Source organism: Mustela putorius, unplaced genomic scaffold (genome assembly GCF_011764305.1).
Source record: "Mustela putorius furo isolate JIRA1106 unplaced genomic scaffold, ASM1176430v1.1 tig00000430_pilon_pilon_pilon, whole genome shotgun sequence".
NCBI classification, from domain to species: domain Eukaryota; kingdom Metazoa; phylum Chordata; class Mammalia; order Carnivora; family Mustelidae; genus Mustela; species Mustela putorius.
The window spans coordinates 15,591,158-15,610,540 of NW_025421377.1; the positions used below are offsets into that span (position 1 = coordinate 15,591,158).

General features: G+C 32.3%; 1 protein-coding gene across 2 annotated transcripts in view; it reads right to left on the reverse strand.

Annotated features, from left to right (window-relative positions):
* The window catches only part of TECRL (trans-2,3-enoyl-CoA reductase like), a 101,227-nt gene that overhangs the window by 21,622 nt on the left and 60,222 nt on the right, over positions 1-19,383 (reverse strand). Inside the window, exons 4-7 of one of the 2 annotated variants that reach the window (XM_004764297.3) lie at positions 16,962-17,050; positions 8,638-8,753; positions 3,435-3,540; positions 1,885-1,957 (exon numbers count right to left, since the gene is read on the reverse strand). In XM_004764297.3, coding sequence (XP_004764354.2) covers positions 1,885-1,957; positions 3,435-3,540; positions 8,638-8,753; positions 16,962-17,050 — 384 coding nt within the window. Of the gene's footprint in view, positions 1-1,884; positions 1,958-3,434; positions 3,541-8,637; positions 8,754-16,946; positions 17,051-19,383 lie in introns of both variants that reach the window. The other variant, XM_004764296.3, reaches the window with a different exon arrangement.

Genomic DNA, 19,383 nt, shown 5'->3' on the forward strand with positions numbered 1-19,383 from the left:
TAATTTTTATAATTTTTATAATATTTTACATTTTGCAAGAAAAAAAGGTTGTTTTTCTTTGATTGCTGCTGATACTAATATTTATGTATTAAGTTTTCTGAACATATGCATGCCAGTTAGCAGTTAATGGAATATTCCTGCCATTGGGAAGTTTTCAGTTATGATAATTTGTTTCTTATTTAGTTTAAAATATTTTCAAGAAGTATGAAAAATGTTTTCCTTAATGGTATATGTGGTGGAATTACATAATATATTGTTTTATATTCAAGTTAAGGTGTGTAAATGTACAGATATTATTAATTTTATGCAGTCAAATCTGTTGAGACTAGGACTATACATGGTATTTTTTTCACTTTCCAGTTGGAATCAGTATTGTAATGTTACATATGTTTTCACAGAATTTGGGGTCTGTTTACATTTTATGCATTTAAGAGTCTTGAGAAAAATAAAATTAGACTTTCAAGTCCTCATTTTCCTAATCGTAATAGAGAATATTAACACTTACATAATAATATTTCTTATGATAAAAGAAATAGAAAATTTTACAACTATTGACAAACATTAAGTTTTCAGTAAATATTTTGCATATGTTAACAACAATCAGCTTCTATTAGTTTGCATCACATATGTGAATGCTGGGATGCCTGGGTGGCTCAGTCCATTAAGCATCTGCCTTTGGTTCAAATCCTGCTCCCAGGGTCTTAGCATTGAGTCCTGCATTGGGCTCCTTGTTCAGCAGGGATCCTGCTTCTCTTTCTCCCTCTGCCTGCTGCTCCCCTACTTGTGCTCATTCTCTCTCTCTGACAAATAAATAAATAAAATATTAAAAAAAAAAGACATGTGAAGGTAGTAGTATTTTTCAGAGGCTCCTCTTATTCTATGGAGCAAAAATATCTGTCTGTAATATTCTAAATTTAGTAGGTACCTCTCTGATAAAATATTTTTAGAAACTGTATGATATTAAGTAATTTTCCCCTTCAGTATTCATAGTTGCTAGTATTTAGAAGAATTTAAGTTTTGAACATCACAATGATTTACTTTTAGCATGCTCGACTAGATTTGCTGATCTTAGTACAGATTCTATTGTTGGTATTTCAAGCCCAGTTATTAAGATGGTTTAACTTATTTTATCAAATCTAAAATAAACCCTGACTACTACCTTTATTTCCATTTCAAATTTCATAAACACCAGAAACAGACCAGAAAAAATAATTGTCAGTTACCTGTGAAACCTCAACCCTATAGCACTAGAGCCCTGTGTGTGCCTTGAGGGCTGCAGTAAAAACCGAAGAGAGAAAAGTGCACAGCAAATAAAAGAAATGGAATTCTGTGATGAGAACAGCTATCCAAGTTTAGGGACTGAGGATTTAGGTTTGGTGCATCGTGCTTTCCCCCAAAGTGCTTCACCTGAATCAATGATCAAGACATTTAAAAAAGTTATAAACTTTATGTTACAGAAACAAATTGCTTCTATTTTTTTCTTATTGAATTACATTTAATATAATAATTTCATATTTATTGCCTATTTTTAAAAACCTGATAGGTGAGTTTATGTGATTATGTGATTATATGGAATTTTTCTTCTTAATCTTCATTCTTTCATTTTTGCTATCTGTCATTTTAGGAGGTTTACAATCAACTCATATTTTTGCGAGAGTTCCTACAGAGAGAAAATAAATCAAAGCATGTCAGTCAAATTTGGTCTTTTAAGTCTACATAAAAATGTAATGCAGTGTGCTATGGAACCTATTTAAAATTGATATTTTTTCATTATTTGCTTCTTTTTTAAAGTATGCCAGGTTGTTCATCATTTCTGTGTAGTTTAGAAGAGAGTTCTGATGTTGTCAAATCAGTATTGTTTCATTAGAAAGAAATCCTACATACACGGTGGTGTGTACTGTGGGTGATTAATGTAGTAGGCAATCCAAGAAGTAAATCCCCAATAAAAGGCACAGCCCTACAAATAAAACATAATATAAGTTAGAGAACATATATAATCTATCATATCATTTGAAATCATCCCATACACCTACACGACACACTGAAGCTTTTCTTTTTTTTGGTATGAAAAATGGTATGCTCTAAGCAAGATAAGAAATGACTCCTCACCCAATAAAGTAGCATTTTACAAGTACATATTTGATATCACTAAGGAAAGGGATTACTTTGTTCAACCCTTATTAATATAAATGGGTACTTAGGATATAAGGCAAATGTAACAATATATTTTAGAAATATTTTTCAATGGTCTTTGACTATAAAGCAATAAATATGGATGAAGTAATAAAATAATAAATAATGTATTGCATAAAATATACTAATACTCATTTTCCAACAGTAAGTGAATAAAATAATGAATTATTTAATCATTAGTAAAACATATCTTGACAGACTGTAAAGGGAAACATTCTAGTTCCAAAAATCCTAGACTATAAAACTGATCTTGTACTGATATGATAAATTTTAATATCTTGTGCCAGAATAGAAGTTAGTCTAAAGGACTTTTGAGGTTTCTAAGAATTTCAGAGTTTTTTGTTTTATTACCATGACAACAATAGAAAAACAATAGAAAGAAACAGGTATTTGCCAAAAAATACAGGAAATTTTTAATAAGGAAATATTTCCTATGGAAAGTAAACTTCAAATTGGAAATAGAATTGGAAAATTGAATTGCAGCATGTCATCCAATGTATATTTCCACTTCAATATTTCATAAAACTTCCCATTTTCTTGACAGCTATTTAATGGGATGGTTATTAACTCCTGAATTCACCATTTTTGGAAGAACAAAGACTGTCATCTCACTGACAGCTGTCATAAATACACGGTGTTGTTTCATCAATGTTATCACACAGATGTATTTTTATAGGAATGTTCATGTATGACATCCGTCGTCCTCAAGCAGCATGTAAAGAATCTGAATTCAGTGCTAAGTATTTCCAAAATTAAGAGTGCCTGAGCGGGGCACCTGGGTGGCTCGGTGGGTTGAGCCGCTGCCTTCGGCTCAGGTCATGATCTCAGGGTCCTGGGATCGAGTCCCGCATCGGGCTCTCTGCTCAGCAGGGAGCCTGCTTCCCCTCTCTCTCTCTCTGTCTGCCTCTCCATCTACTTGTGATTTCTCTCTATGAAAAAAAAAAAAAAAAAAAAAAAAAAAAAAAAAAAAAAAGAAATAAAAAAAAAAGAGTGCCTGAGCATGCATGGCTTGTAACAAAAAGACATGGCAAATCTTTAATGTAGAGTTATTGAACACTGCTCCAGTGAAACAGGTCACTCAGGAAGTGGCATTTCAGGAGCAGCTGATTAAGATATGATGACACAGTTGAACAGAATAATCTAAGCATGAGGAAAATAAATATGATTGTACCATTTTATGGATGACCCAATACACAAAACTTCCCAATAATAATTAAAATTATCAAACATATCAATCTCACCTTTATCAAATTTTTCAAAGGCGTATGTCCTGCAGAAACTTTATGGACAAATAAGGTTTCCAAAAGGTATCGGATATAGTGTATACAATGACAGAAGCAAGCCAAGCTGGAAAGAAAGGAAAACATGAACATAGTAAGTTACCTTCCAAAAGTCTGGCTTGCCTTAGACACAGGACAATTTTTGTTAGTTTACTAAAATATTATATATTTATTAAGAAATGTTTCTAATAATCAAAACATGAATGCTTATTTTAATACATTTATTCTAGGAATTTTCTAAATTTATTTCACAAAAACAGTATTGTCACAATAGTTTCTATAAATTTACTTCTAATGATGCTCAAAACATTTTATTATACCAGTCATCATCTGTATGCTCACATCTACTCCAACAATATATAATTATTATAAATGCACTCATAACAAAATGCCTTATAAATGAAGCAGAAAATATACAAGGTTTTTTCTCTAAAGCTGATATACAATGTTACATTAATTTTATATGTATAACATGGTGATTTAAGAGTTTTACATTATGCTATGATCCCCACAACTGTACCTGTCATCTATCATCACACATGCTATTATAATATCACTGACTGTATTCTTTATACTGTGTCTTTCACTCCTGTGATGTATATACTCCGTAGTTGGAGGCCTGTATCTCCCATTCCCCTTTACCCATTTTTCCTGATTCCTCAATCGTCTCCCCTCTGCCATTGAAGACAACATGGATGGACCTACAGGGTATTATGCTAAGTGAAATAAGTCAGATTGAGAAAGACAAATAGCATATGATTTCATTCATGTGGAGTCTAAAAAATAAAATGAATAAACACACAAAAAAGCAAAATCAGACCTATAAATACAGGGAACAAACTGATGCCAGAGAAAAAGATGCACAAGTTTTAAAAATATTCAAAATCTACTTAGAATTCATTTGACATTTTATAGTATTCAGAATAGCTTTTTATCGTCTGGTTGTCCTTTAGCAAGAACCATACATTGAAAGGTTTGAATATATTTATTTATGGAGTCAGTACAGCTTTTGTTTCCTTTAGTTTATGTTTGTTTTTTCCCTCCCTAACAAATTGTAGTATTTTCGTTGTCTCTTTGTGTGTTTCTTTTTGTTTCTGCTTTCCAATTGAAAAGCTCTTGTTGTCATCTATAAATTGCTTTAAAAGTAAATGTCAGATATGATTTATAGAAGTATATTTTATGGCTTATGCTTAAAATATATTTTTGTTAAAATCCATATTGATTTTGATAAAATATAAAATTTCAAAAAGTGTTGTTGCTATTCAAGAAAATCAATATGGATCAAAAATTGCACACTTAAATCAATAAAGCTTGAACAGAAAAATCAGCATATCATTTACTGTATGTACAAACATTGAATATTCATGGGATTTTATTTTAACAGAATGAAATAATGATTTCTGGTTAATAATAATAGTGACTTTTGGAAAAATGAATAGATAAACATAAACCAACCTGCCTAAATCATCAGTGAATTTACTACTACTCACTAATTCATAAAAAAAAAAAATAAGTGTGCACCTATTAAGGGAGAGGCATTTTCTATGTATGTATTTCTCTAAATAATAGACAAATTCTGTGAGAAATCAAAAACAAAGTATGGATATCCAGGGGCAGAGCTTTCTAGACAGGAAGACAAGAAAAAGGAAAGGTTGTGATTTAGGAAAGTTTGAGAATTGTAGGTTCAAAGGATTCATAAGGGAATCAGTATCTCTCCTACCTTTTTTGTTCTTCATAGGAATATATACTTGAATGATAAAATTTTCTTCTTTCTAAGAAAGCATAAAGTGAGGTTACGTCCAGCTCTTTAGCAGAGGACTAAACGAGAAATTTTAGTTCATGCTATGATTAAATTAGTTAGCCTATTTTTCTGATGTTATACTGGTATAGTACATACAGCTCTATCTTCTCTTTGGATGCATGTTACTCTCATGGTTTGTCTCCCCCTCCATTTTCCCCAACTCCCTTCTCCTCTCCATCTCCCCGTGTCCTCCATGTTATTTCTTATGCTCCACAAATAAGTGAAACCATATGATATGTTACTTTGCACAGTGTTGGTAACTCACCATGTTTGATTTCATTGCAAATATTTCCATTTAATTATGGTTGACTTCCCTTCAAATATCCACTATTTCTCTGTGCAGTGCTAAACTAGGTGAATATCCATGAATAGGTTTGAGTCCAGTTCTTTTTCCCAATTATAATTAAAACAAACAAACAAACTCATCCCTTATCACATATGTTTCAAGATAAGAGTACTGTGAAAGAAAACACAGTCTCGGGGTCACTGGGTGGCTGTTGATTAAGCAATTGCCTTCCACTCAGTTCATGGTCTCAGAGTCCTGGGATTGAGCCCAGGGGGCTCCCTGCTCAATGGGGAGTCTGCTTCTCCCTTTTCCTCTGGTCCCTCCTCCTCTCCCAGATCATTGGTTCTCTCAAATAAATAAAATCTTGAAAAGAAGAGAAAAGAAAAAAGAAAGGAACAGAAAAGAAAAAGAAAAGAAAGAAAAGAAAAGAAAAAACACTGTCTCAGTTTTATAGAACTATGCCAAGTTTCTCTTGTGGAAGAATATGAAGACAATGTTCGAATAAAATGCTGAAGACATAAGAGATTTTGCTATTAACGGACTTTGAATTGCAGAGGTAGAAGAATTCCAGGAATTGGGAAGGACTCTGTGAAAGCAGCACAGAGAACTGTGGGGTTTATCAAGATGTATGAGAGAAGAGGGATGGCTTGAAAGTATGAGGTTAATAATGTGGAGGACCTAAGCAGAAATTTAAGTGTCCAAATAGACATATCTTCTTGCAGTCAAGGCAGATGATCCAGCTGTGTGCCCTATGTATAGGAAAGGTTTCTAGGACTGCTCTTCCATCCCTGATGATGCAGTTAGAAGTCCTTAGGGAGGTGTGGTCTCAGCCTCAGTGCAAGCAGTTCATTTGATCCCTAAGGCAAGAGAGACCTTGACAATTTCAAGTATGTGTCCCCTATCTTAACTACTGTTGATTGACTAAAGTTCAAACAAGTTTAACTGGATCCGTTTCACCAAACGGTGCATCCCCTTTTCATTACTTGATGGGGATGGAGGTAATATAGGTAATACTGCCTTAGTTCCAGGGTGCAAAAATTTCTAAGCGATCCGAAGAATTTTGTGGTAGTTGAGTCACATGTAGATCTAAGCTAGCAGAAAAATATTTTTGAACTCTGTGAAATGATTCAAAGCCATTTTTGAGAATTAACAGAGTGTGGAGCAAATGGACACAGCATTTGAAATTTCATCTTCTTAACTTTGAGAAATAGTAGTCACTCATCTTAAAGTTGGGTTGCCTCAGAAACCATGTGATTATTTTATAGATCTCTGCTAGACACTTAAATTTCACAAGTAGTTTGTGTGTTTGTGTGTATCTGCTCTGAAATGATTTCCTACAAACTTAACATATTTGCTATTTTGGAACAACATAGTGCACATTTTTATCACTGAGATGTTATAAAACATTCTGTGTTTGTGTTTAAGAATAGTAACCAACTGTCAGTCAATTTCTTTAGAATGCCACTAGGAAAATAAGTGGTTTTTTTTTGTTGTTGTTGTTTTTTTTATGATGCGTTATATATCTAGTAGATGTAATATGTTGATCTAAAATATGAGTACATTTATATTGTCTTTATATTGTCTTTATATTGAACTTTGCACCCCAGACTTTCTAAACAAATTGGTCATTCCCTTATTCCCTTCACTAGAGAGAAAATTGGTAATGTTCCGCTAGGCCCTGCACAACTTGACCATCATCCCTAAGAACCAATTTCCCTTGCCTCTCTTCGCTTCTGCCATACTAGATTTCTTTTACTCCTACAAAGCACCAAATTTCTTTGTACCATAAATCATGTGCACATGAAATTTCCTATTTAAAATCTGATTCATTGCTCCAGAAAACAAAGAAATAATTCAAATGCCACTTTCTTAGAAAAGCCACCTCAGAACTCCCACCCAGGTCAGGTTCCTCTCTTTAATAACCTAGAATTTCTCAATGTGAAATAAATATGTTTGCAATTGGTTCATCTATCATTCAAAATATTCCTATTGAGTGTTTCCTGTAAATCAGGTAATGTTAAGCAGTGGAAATAAAATGGACACCAAAGTACATCCATTTTAGGACTTTATAGAGGGAAATACACAAACAAGTGATTATGTGAACATATAATTTTAAAGTAATAAATTGTAGAAAGGAAGAACATTTCAGTGGCATACTTGCATTGGGAAGAATAGGAATAGCTATCATGGGTAAGAAATACTGAACTTCTATTTCAAGCTTATGTAAGAGATAAGAAAGAGCTTACTGGGATGAAGGAGGAGGGATAATGTGTGTCAATGTCAATGCGTGAAAGGGAACATAGTAGGTATCGGAGACAAGAAAGTGCAGCTGTGGTACAGAAATTAAGTGTAAAGGAAAGCTCTATATGATATGAGAAAGTTAGGAGTCGTATCACTCTCTTTTAGTATCCTTATGACCTAAATATTTTTTCTTAATTTATTTAGAGTTTAGTCATTAAATAAGGTTCTTTTTTATGTTTTTAACAAATTGCTAACACCACATCTCAGTGTGGTGTCTTGAATAATAATTATTCTCTTACTTTTCAATTTGGTAGGTGGAGGGAGAGAGAGACACACAGAGAGATTATTCTCACAGTATGTTATATATTCTGCTTGGATAATCACCCTCACCTTTTTCTGTACTTTACTTTTACTTTTTACTTTAAAGTAAAATTTATTTTGAATTTTGACTTACTAAAGGTAACATAAAACTCTTCTGTTTTTTCCTGTTTTTTAGGTCATTGTTTCTTTCCTATAAATGTTGCCCATGAAAAGTACATATTTTATTATTTTATTTAGTTTTATATCTTAAGCCCTTTATATATGACCTCACAACTTTATAACTTTAAATATCCAGATTTCTTTCACTGTGATCATTATGAACTAACATTATCTATGCCTTAAGGTATACTTACTTGTTCCTTGTTTATAAATTTGCAAGCTCATGTGTATACATTATTTAAAGTTACTTAAAATATATTTTCTTAAATGTAACCCACTTTAATTTGGTTTATAAACAAACTTTAAAATTTTATCTGTGTATTAATTTATCTAGAGGTACTACATATATTACGTACTGTACCACTGGATGGCGTAATCTTCCGGAGCTCTCCTTCATGTCATATATGTATGGGATCCTCAAATAAAAGAGGAGATATATCAGCAGAGGTCCTGTGTATTCAGCCAAAAATACCTGAAAATAAGAAGCTGATTTAAATTAAAAAATAAATTTTTGTAGATATTATTAAGATTTACATAAAAACACAATAAGCATGTCTACAGACTTAGCCTGCTGAATGAACTTGTAAAAGGGACACATAGCATTATCTGTTCTTTAAAATGAATTATACTAGGTGCTAATATAATTCACAAGGAGTCTTACTTAAAATAACTAGCTAAGACTTAAGGAAAGGACAATTGTAAGTGGTGAATTTAAAATAAAAACAAATAATGAAACTAATGTAATTATTTCTTCATAATTTGTACACAGTGGTTTTCATTTAACCAACCAAACTATCGTAAATATATTTCTTTGTGTCTCCCCAGACCCATTTACACTCCATCTTCAATGTGAACTGTTCTTATCACTGAATGGAATTAGCCTCAGTGACTTTTATTTTTTTTTTCCCAATTTACACAGCTGGGTCGTCTTGAATTTAATTGATTTGACATCGATTCAAATTGAAAAAAATTAATTTTCTCTTCTGGAAATTTTAGACTTTAATTCTAATGAGTCTAAGTAGATAGTTAAAAGGATTGCCTTCTGAATTCTGGAGTTGAGTCAACCTTATATATGGAGAGAGATATCTGATCTATAGAGAGATAATCATTAAGATTTGGAAAGATAATTGGAAACAAGATTGATTGTATAAAGATTCTCTGGCAACTGGCTTTCTGATAGTTTTCTAAATCTATGATGGTCCATTATTAGTTTTCTTTTGATGCTAAAACCAGGTTAAAGTCACTCTGGAATTGATACAGAAAAAAGAAAATAATTTATCTCTGAGTGTTCAAAGAGGAAGAATTCAGACATGACAATGATAAATTCAACTGCCATTACTGCTTTGCTTTGTCTTTGCCAAATCTCATTTTCTAAGAAAGAAAAACTTAAAGCTGCACGTTTTACTCAAATATCCAGGTGTGCATGTTGATTAGAAATTATGTTATTTCCCATTAGAACTTTGTATAACTACATGGTTAGAATACATGATATATATGCATGTTTTATATATATATATATATATATATATGTATGTATTTATGTCTGTGTGTATGTATACACACAAGTATAAATATTTTTTTAAAGATTTTATTTATTTATTTGACAGGCAGAGATCACAAGTAGTCAGAGAGGCAGGCAGAGAGAGAGAAGAGAAAGCAGGCTCCCCGAGGAGCAGAGAGCCTGATGCGGAGCTTGATCCCAGGACCCTGGGACCATGACCTGAGACAAAGGCAGAGGTTTTAACCCACTGAGCCACCCAGGTGCCCCAAGTATAAACATTTTTATACGTAGGTTTCTTAAGGTATACTTTTTCCATCCCATTACACATGGAAGACTTTTATATGAGGTAAACATGCAACATCTGATTAAGTCAGTGCAAAGCAACTTTTTTACTGTTAAACTGTATTAATTTATGGCATACAATATGCCTGACTATTCAGAGGTAAAGAAAAGTATTTACCACTTTTGCATGTCTGATAATAGAGTTCAGTTAATACTCCTGAATTAGAGTAATTATTTTATTACAACAAAAAGCTAAAAATACTTATTTCAATGCCATCTCTAGTCAAGTTAATTTTGAGCAAATCCTCTAGTAATATATCAGTAATGAAAAATGTTATGAAAAATAGTTAACCTTGACCACATGTCATTCTTTATTAAGTTAATAAAAATGCTATCACAAATATGAAGTTTCTTTGGATCAGGAAATTAAACTACAGTCTTATCTCCATCATACCCTAAAAATAAATCAGGAGAACCTGCTGGCTTACAGTAATATGTTCAGGGAGGCCCAATATTTTATCATAAATATTATTCATGCTGAAACATGGAGGTTAAAACAGTAGTAAAGTATGAAGGCTATATCCTGACCTGAAAGCAGTAGAGAATGATAAGAAATAACATTTGGACAATACATCTTTCAAAAAAAAGGTCCATTTGGGTGCAAATAGGAAAAAAAAGGGGAAAGAAAATGTTTTATTAAACTTAGAAAATAATCAGAAAATGGCTGTAAAGTAAATAAAAAACAAGGACCAGATAGAGAAATATTAATAAGACATACTTCTGAAAAAAAAAAATTCTTCTCCTACTAAAAAGAAGCAAATCCAAAACCAAAGCCAAATAAATAAATATGACAGTTATAAGCCCTAGGATATCAGATGAATTTATAAAGACTAGGAAGTCCATTATAAACCAAAAGTTTGCTAGAAGTTATATATTCAAAATAAGCATATATACTTTCTTCTTACCTTGAAGATAAATATATATAACATCTATATTATATAATATATAATCATAGTTATAATTTATATATAATGTACTTTTATATGTATATATATAACATAGCTATACCATAAATAAGTTATAATTATATAATTATATATATTATACTACTTTTAAATTCCAATTTATGTCTAATATGAAATTATTTTCATGCTTTGCCTTTATAGAATGATCACTGTACTAAACTAATGTGCTGCTTTAAATGTAAAATTTAGGGCGCCTGGGTGGCTCAATGGGTTAAGCCGCTGCCTTCAGCTCAGGTCATGATCTCTGGGTCCTGGGATCGAGAGTCTGGCATTGGGCTCTTTGCTCAGCAGGGAGCCTGTTTCCCTCTATCTCCCTCTCTGCCTGCCTCTCCATCTGCTTGTGATCTCTCTCTGTCAAATAAATAAATAAAATCTTTTTAAAAAAATAAATAAATGTAAAATTTAAACTGATAGAAGGCATAGGATACAAGGCATCCTAGGTAACTGAGTTTTTTTTTTTGGAACTTCAGTGGAATATTCAACTTGGGATGTCTAAATCGAAAAAGGAAGAAGACAATAAGATGTTTTAGAAATGTAATTTGAAACACACAGCTACAATTGTTGAGAACTGATTAGAATCTTTGTGCTTAGACTGAGCTTAATGCATTTCATCCTCTCGAAGAAAAGAAAACTTCTTAGTGCTATTATTATTGGGATGGTGTTGGCTTTACTTATTTTTTAAAATTACAACTGACAGTTGAAAACAAAATAAATTGCATATTTCAGAGTTGTTGAAAATTACTGATAAAATAAAGTGGTACCATCCTTAATCTTCTAATGATGGGAGAGCTATTTAAATTATGAGAGAATTTCTCAGCAGTGATACCACTTTGTACTGAATGAAAATCACTGAAGTTAATATAATATTAAAAGAAGTTTTTCTTTTGTTTTGTTTTGTTTTAATTCAACCATTATATTCATAACATGTAAGGAAGAATTTTATTCTAGGTTATTCAAACCATTGTTATTCAAACCATTCAAACCATCAGCTTGAAAACTTGATCAAAATGTTTTTCAGGGTTCAAAGAGCTACTGAGTCATTGAGAAATAGAAGGTCAGGATTTTTTAAATAGGACTCAAGAATAGTGATGGACTCTAGGATTTGAAGTCTGATAGCATCCTAAGAAGACTAAATCTTTAGAGGGTGCCTGAGAAGGGAGGGACAAAAATTGTTGGTTGGCACCTTTTAAAGACAGAAATGGTCTTATAAAATCACCAGGATTTGGGTTAAGATCTAGAGGCATGATGAAGCAGAAGGAGATCTGTCTTTACAGGTACTAAAGCTCAGCCTGAAATCATTACAGCCATCAACTGGATTAAGACACCTAGACCAAATGGCATTAGTCTACCTGGAGGATGATCAGTTTGTCAAACTGATGATCAGATTTGTCAAATCAGTTTGACAGCAGAGTAACATGATTCTAGGCCTCAAGTTGCCTTTACAAGATGTTCATGGGTGCCTGGATGGCTCAGTTGGTTAAGCAACTTCCTTGGGCTCAGGTCATGATCTCAGGGTTCTGGGATCAAGTCCCACATAGGGGTCCCCTTTTGCTGAGGGGAGCCTGCTTCTCCCTTTTCTTCTGCCTGCCACTCCCCCTGCTTATACTCTTTCTCTCTCTATCAAATAAATAAAATCTTAAAAAAAAAAAGACACCAAGTTGTTCCTGCACTAGGTCAGAAATATAAATGTATAACAGGAGTAAAGATACTGTAATCATATCCAAAAGAAACAGGAGATATTCAAAAGAGATAAACCGAAGATCTACATAGTAGAATTATGAGACACATTTAAAAATTATCTTTTATATACTCAAAAAAATAAAAAAAGTTTTGAGTATTTTAGCAGATACTTGAGACCTCCAATAAGAAAAATATGGAATTGAAATATGAATCACAGGAGGAGAATACAAAGAGAACAGTGGAAAATGAGATGCTAAAGTGATTATGATAATTTTTCAAATTAAATATTTATACCAAACAGCATAACACTATAAACCCAAAGCAGGATAAATAGAAACATAATTGTAACTATGGGCATCATAGTCAAACAGTGTCAAACAAAAGAGAAATTTAATTTGAACCAGGGAAAAGACACATTATTTCAAAAGAGCATAGTGGACTTTTCAACAGGAACTTGGGAATCAAAAATCAAAATAATGAAATTTTGTAAAGTGAAGACAAATATAACTGCTTATATGGAATTATTTTTTCCACAAAAACATTCTCCCCAAATAGTTAAATAAATACATGTTAGGATAAACCAAGTTGAGAAAATTCATCAACAGCAGAACTAGAATAAATCACTAAAGTCGTTCTCCATGAAGAATGATAATGCTCACAGATATAAACTCAGCATTAGAAGGAATAACTAAATTAAAGTAAAAATTATAAATCTAAATAATTATTGACATATAAATTTATAATAGTGGATTTTTATTTAACAGTACCTAGAAAACTAAAATATACCACAATAGAAGGTTAGTTAGAAAGAGATTAAATATCATAAAGTCATTCAATTATCTATGAAGTATTTTCACATCAGTAAACCTAAATTAAACAAATTTTATTAGTGTTCAGTATTTTAAAGATGAATGTTATAATCTCTTGGGTAATCAGGACAGTTGGTAAAAAATATATATATACATATAGCCAAAATAACCAAGAGGGTAATAGAAAATAAAACACGACAACTAATTCCAAATGGGGATAAAAAAAAAAAAAAAAAACAGAACAGGAGAATTGTAGAACACAGGAAACAAATTGAAAGAAAATACTAAGCTTGGTGATAAAATTAGGTATTTCTTTACAATAAAAATAGACTCTGATTAAAATGTAAAACATAAAAAACTATTAAACTATTAGAAGAAAACACAAGAGAAAACTCCCAAATCTAGAACAAAGCAAAGGGTTTTTACATATGGCAGCAAAGACAAAATCCTTAAAACACTAGCAATTTACACTGCACTAAACTTGAAAACTTTTTGCACAAAAAAAAAAGAAAAGAAAAAAAAAAAAGATGGGACGCCTGGGTGGCTCAGTTGGTTAAGCAGCTGCCTTCAGCTCAGGTCATGATCCCAGCGTCCTGGGATCGAGTCCCACATCGGGCTCCTTGCTCCGCAGGGAGCCTGCTTCTCCCTCTGACTCTGCCTTCCACTCTGTCTGCCTGTGCTCGCTCTCACTCTCTCTCTCTTACAAATAAATAAATAAAATCTTTAAAAAAAAAAAAAAAGAAAGAAAAAAAAAGACAACCATAAATCTTATTCAGAGAATGGAAAGACAAGCTAAGACTAAGAGGAAATATTTGCAAACCACTTAGCAGACAAAATACTTTATCTAGACTGTAAAAGGTACTCTTAAAACTCAACAGTGTGTACCAGATAAATGAAAACTTATGTTCATAAAATACCTACACAAAACTGATAACAGTTTTATTTATTGTGAAATACTGAAAGCAACCCAAATGCCTGTCAGGGGGTGAAGGATAAACAAACTGCTACATTCCTACAACCAAATATTACTCACCAATAAAAGGAACTGAGTATTGATACATATAATAAACAGGATGGATCCCCAAAACACTACACTTAGAGAAAATTAAACATCAATATAAAAAAAAATTGAAAGACTGTCTAATTTTGTTTATAGCATTTGACACAGGACAAAAATAGAGAAATGAAGAACAGATTGGTGGTTGCCCCAGGATATGGAATATGGAAATGAGTGTATAAATACAGAGATTAATATGAAAGAGTTCTTTTGTGGGGATGAACAATTCTGTATCTGATTGTGGTAGTAGATATCTGAATCTTTGCAAGGTATAAATTGCATAGAACTATAGGACACACAGGAATGAACATAAAAATGGTGAAAAGTGAATTGGATCTTTAATTAATAAGATCTATATATTGAGGATTATTATACTAACCTTCTATCCTGTCTTTCAATAAGTTCAATGAGGCAAATATTTTCTCAATATTCTGTGACAGCACACTGCTACTTGATGAAAAATATTCTTAAAATCTTAATTTTGACCTTGCTATAGAGATTGTATCAAAAAAAAAAAAAAAAACCCAGAAATCCAAGAAAACCTAACCCTATGATAATGCTTTTATATAGAAGTATTTTATAAATGTACAAGAATGTTATGAGTGGTAAATATTGCTTTTATTGTATAATTTAGTAGATATAAAGTGGGTATGATTGCAATGTAATGTGTATATTTTTAGCATTTAATAGGATTGACTCATTTGGAGCAAAAGATGGTGTGAACAATAGGGTTGATTTAAAAATATTCACTCTATTTCCAGAGTTCTCTTTGTCACCTAAATGATTTTCCTTTCAAATAAGCTGTAATTTTCTAGTACAATTGTCCTAGAATTCCACCTTAGCACTTTACTTACTCTGCTCAGTGCTTATCCAAATGATGCAGTTGGAATTTCTAATGAACTCACCATTAATGTCACTAGTCATGACAAAACTTCTGTAGACAGAATTTCCTTTTCATCATAATATGGACAGAGGCTATGAATATTTTAACCTTTGGATATCAGAAAGTGCTTGTCCAAAATCTCCTTTAGTAAAGGTCTGTTGATATCACATTTAAGTATTAAACCCTTTGCTTACATAATTCATGCATTAGCAGGCTTTTTTATAAATATTATACTTTACAAGGATTCAGAATACTCTAAACTCAGGTTTTTTTATGCAACAAACTAATACTGAAAAGCTCAACCAAGGAACTTTGAAAACTAAAGGAACTACTTTACCAATAACACCAAAATATAAATAATGAGCTAAGTACAGAAAAATAATTTTTATTAAAGGAGATATTGTCTGAAAAATAAAAGCTGTGACAATATTCTAATAAATGCAAACTTGAATTTCTCTATTTGAGAATTAAGTTATAACAAATTAGCTGTCTTGTGTTTGCAATAATTTTAAAAATTGAGTGTTTTTATGGAAAACTTAAAGCGCTATGTCTGATTATGTGGATTGTTAATGATGGCAAAAAGAAAAGCTATCTGAATATATAAAATATTAAAAGTGCAATCCCATCACAGATATGAAGTAGAATGTAATTGGACAAACTTTAAAACTCTAAAAAAAATAAATAAATAAAACAATTGAATTGAAAAAAATAGAATGATTGCACTATCCTTTGTAAGTCAGTGTCAAAATTATTTATCAATTAACTTTTTGCCACAAAATGTCAGTTAGTATTTCCTCTTGATACTAAAGCTACTCCATCTCTCAATTCCATATCTCATGAATAGGTCAATGCTTTCGAACTAGTGTTAAGTATTTTCTCTGTTCCTTAATCCTCCATATCTTAATCTCTGTTTCTTAATTCTCCATACTGTAGTCTTCACTCTTCTAATGCCATTGGAGTCAGTTGCCACCACTTTGAAAGTTCCTCCTTCAAGGAGAGCTGAAGGCATTCCATGACCACTCAACTCAAAGAAGTCTCACTACTGCATTCTGATTTTCCAAAACCTTTGCCTTAGAACATTTCTTATTGAATATTCTATTGCCTCTTTTTCAATGTCAAAAGACTCTTCTTATCTCTCGGTTCCTAGAAGGAAAAAACTGAATAAATATTATTTAACTAACAATGCACAGAGGATGCAGAAAAAGAGCCAACATTTCAGAAAAAGAATTTATTCTCCTTCCTCCAACGGTGTATTTCCATGGCTCTAATTCCTGTATAAAATTTTGGCCACAGTTCATCGTAAGCACTTAAAATGCCGTTCTGTACAGTATTTTGTTTCATTATGGATTTATTTGATAAAAATAGTCCTGTCAAATTTTTCCTATCAAAATGTGGGACATGTATATTGCATTTCAAATTGATACTTACAGTAGTCCAACTGACCTGTTGACCTAGGTCTGTAAAATAAAGAGTGACAATGGAGGAAGCTGCGATGCTTTGAATCGATATGTAGTCCTTCAAAAAAGGCCCACCTTAAATTATAAGGAAAAATATTTTAATATAATTTCAAGGCATAGTGATTTTAACAAATAATTTTTAATGTGAAAAATTATGAATAGTAAGGATAAATCATACATAGAAATTGCAATGTATAATAAATATTTAAAGTAAAGCAAAATGTAAACAAACCCATTTTATAAAATATCTAACAATTTTTCTTTTTTTTTTTAAGATTTTATTTATTTATACGACAGAGATCACAAATAGGCAGAGAGGCAGGCAGAGAGAGAGAAAGGAGGAAGCAGGCTCCCTGCTGAGCAGAGGACCCGATGTGGGGCTCGATCCCAGGACCCTGAGATCATGACCTGAGCCGAAGGCAGAGGCTTTAACCCACTGAGCCACCCAGGTGACCCACAATTTTTCAAATATATGGTAGTTTCCCACCTCTACCTAAACAAAGTGCAGCCTACATCTAGCTACTATCCTGTTGTGTTCTGAGAAAATGTAATATTAGATAATATCATAATTGAATATGATACAAGGTATTTTTAAAGCATAATTTGGTAGGAGGCACCTGGGTGAGTCAGTGGATTGAGTGTCTACCTTCAGATCAGGTCATGATCTCAGGGTCCTGGGATGAAGCCCTGTGTTGGGCTCCCTGCTCAGTGCATTTCTCTCTCTCTCTCTCTCTCTGCCACGCTGCCTGCTCATGCCCTCTCTCCCTCTAAAATAAATAAATTATATATATGTATATATATACATATATATACATATATATGTATTTTTAAAGTATAATTTGGGGTGTCAGTATTCATAAATGTCAACTGTTCTCTAAATTCTTTTATTATATGATAAACTAGGGCAAGTAGATTTTAGAGGTCATTGTAATTATCAACAGACTGACTTGATGTATGTTTTTAAAGATCTCTATGGATGCTGTGTGGAAGCTGGGAGGAAGGGAGGTAAGAATACTTAGGAAGAAATTCATCAAGAAGAAATTTTTTGGATTAAGATGGCACTGGTAGAAATGTTAAAAGTTCATCAATTTTAGATATGTTTTCAACACAGAGCAGGTTCAGCTTGAGAAGAAAGTATTTCAGTTAAATAAAGACAGCTCTTAGATTTTTGGCCTGGGCAATTAGGAATATTAAATTTCATTAACTGGCAGGGAGAAGACTGGGGAAGGAGAAGGATTTGGGGGTAGAAATTAAGATTTCAGTTAAGGTATGTTAAGTATGTGATATTTATTAGACATTCAAGTAGGAGCTAGCAGTTGGGTAGGTGTGTCTGTAGATATTCGAAAGTCATTAACATGTAAAGCCATGCCATGTGATGAGATTATTTAAGTGTTCAGTTTGAAAAGAAAATGGAAACTGAAAGAGATTTCTAACACTATGGCTTTCAAAGTAATAAGAGAAACATAGAGCAAAGATTACTGAAAAGGAGTTTCTCATGAAATCAGAGAAGAATAAGCAACTAATGTCTTAGAAGACATGTGAAGGAAATGTTCCATTCTTAATAATAAAAACGAGATAAGCCCAACATGTGTGTCCTGAAAGATATGTACAAAGATGTTCATTTTAGCATTATTTATAATTACAAAACAATTGTAAAACCTTAAATCTTCATAAATGAGACAATGGTAAATATATCTTGTTTTATTTAAAGAAAGATATACCACACGGAAAGAAAAGTGGACTAGGGCTAAATGAATCTCAGAAGTATAAAGCCATTATTATTGTCATTGTGGTTGTTTGTATTTTTATTATTCTTTATGCCAATCTATCTGTGATTTATCTTTATCCCCAGTCATGAAAAAGTGCCATTTCATTCTCTATTTTTTTTTTTTTTTAGATTTAACTTATTATTTGAGAGAGAGAAAGCAAGAGAGAGAGCATGAGCATGGGGGAGGGATAAAAGGAGAGAGAGAGAGCTGAGCAGGGAACCCAGAGCCAAAGTGGGGACCCTTCCAGCACCTTGGGATCATGACCTAAGCTAAAGGCAGATGTTTAACTGATTGAACCACTGAAGCACACTCCATTCTCTATTTTTCCAAGATACAAGAAATATTAATTTATGACTATTTTTAGATGATTTTCAGAATCCAATTACAATGATTTACAATTACAGATATTTTATAGTAAGGTAAAAATGTGCAATTTTTATGTGTTAATTTTGAAAATGATATTTGATAAAGCCAATATTATATGGTAAACTATCATTCCCTTGTCTGGGTCATGTTTTGTGGCTTTATAAGAGGGATTACTCAGGTAGGCCTGAGTTAATCATGTATTATTTGAATCTGCATGAATAGGTAAGTGAGAAGAATTCAGATTCAAAGTACTAGAATCCTGGTACTGTACCA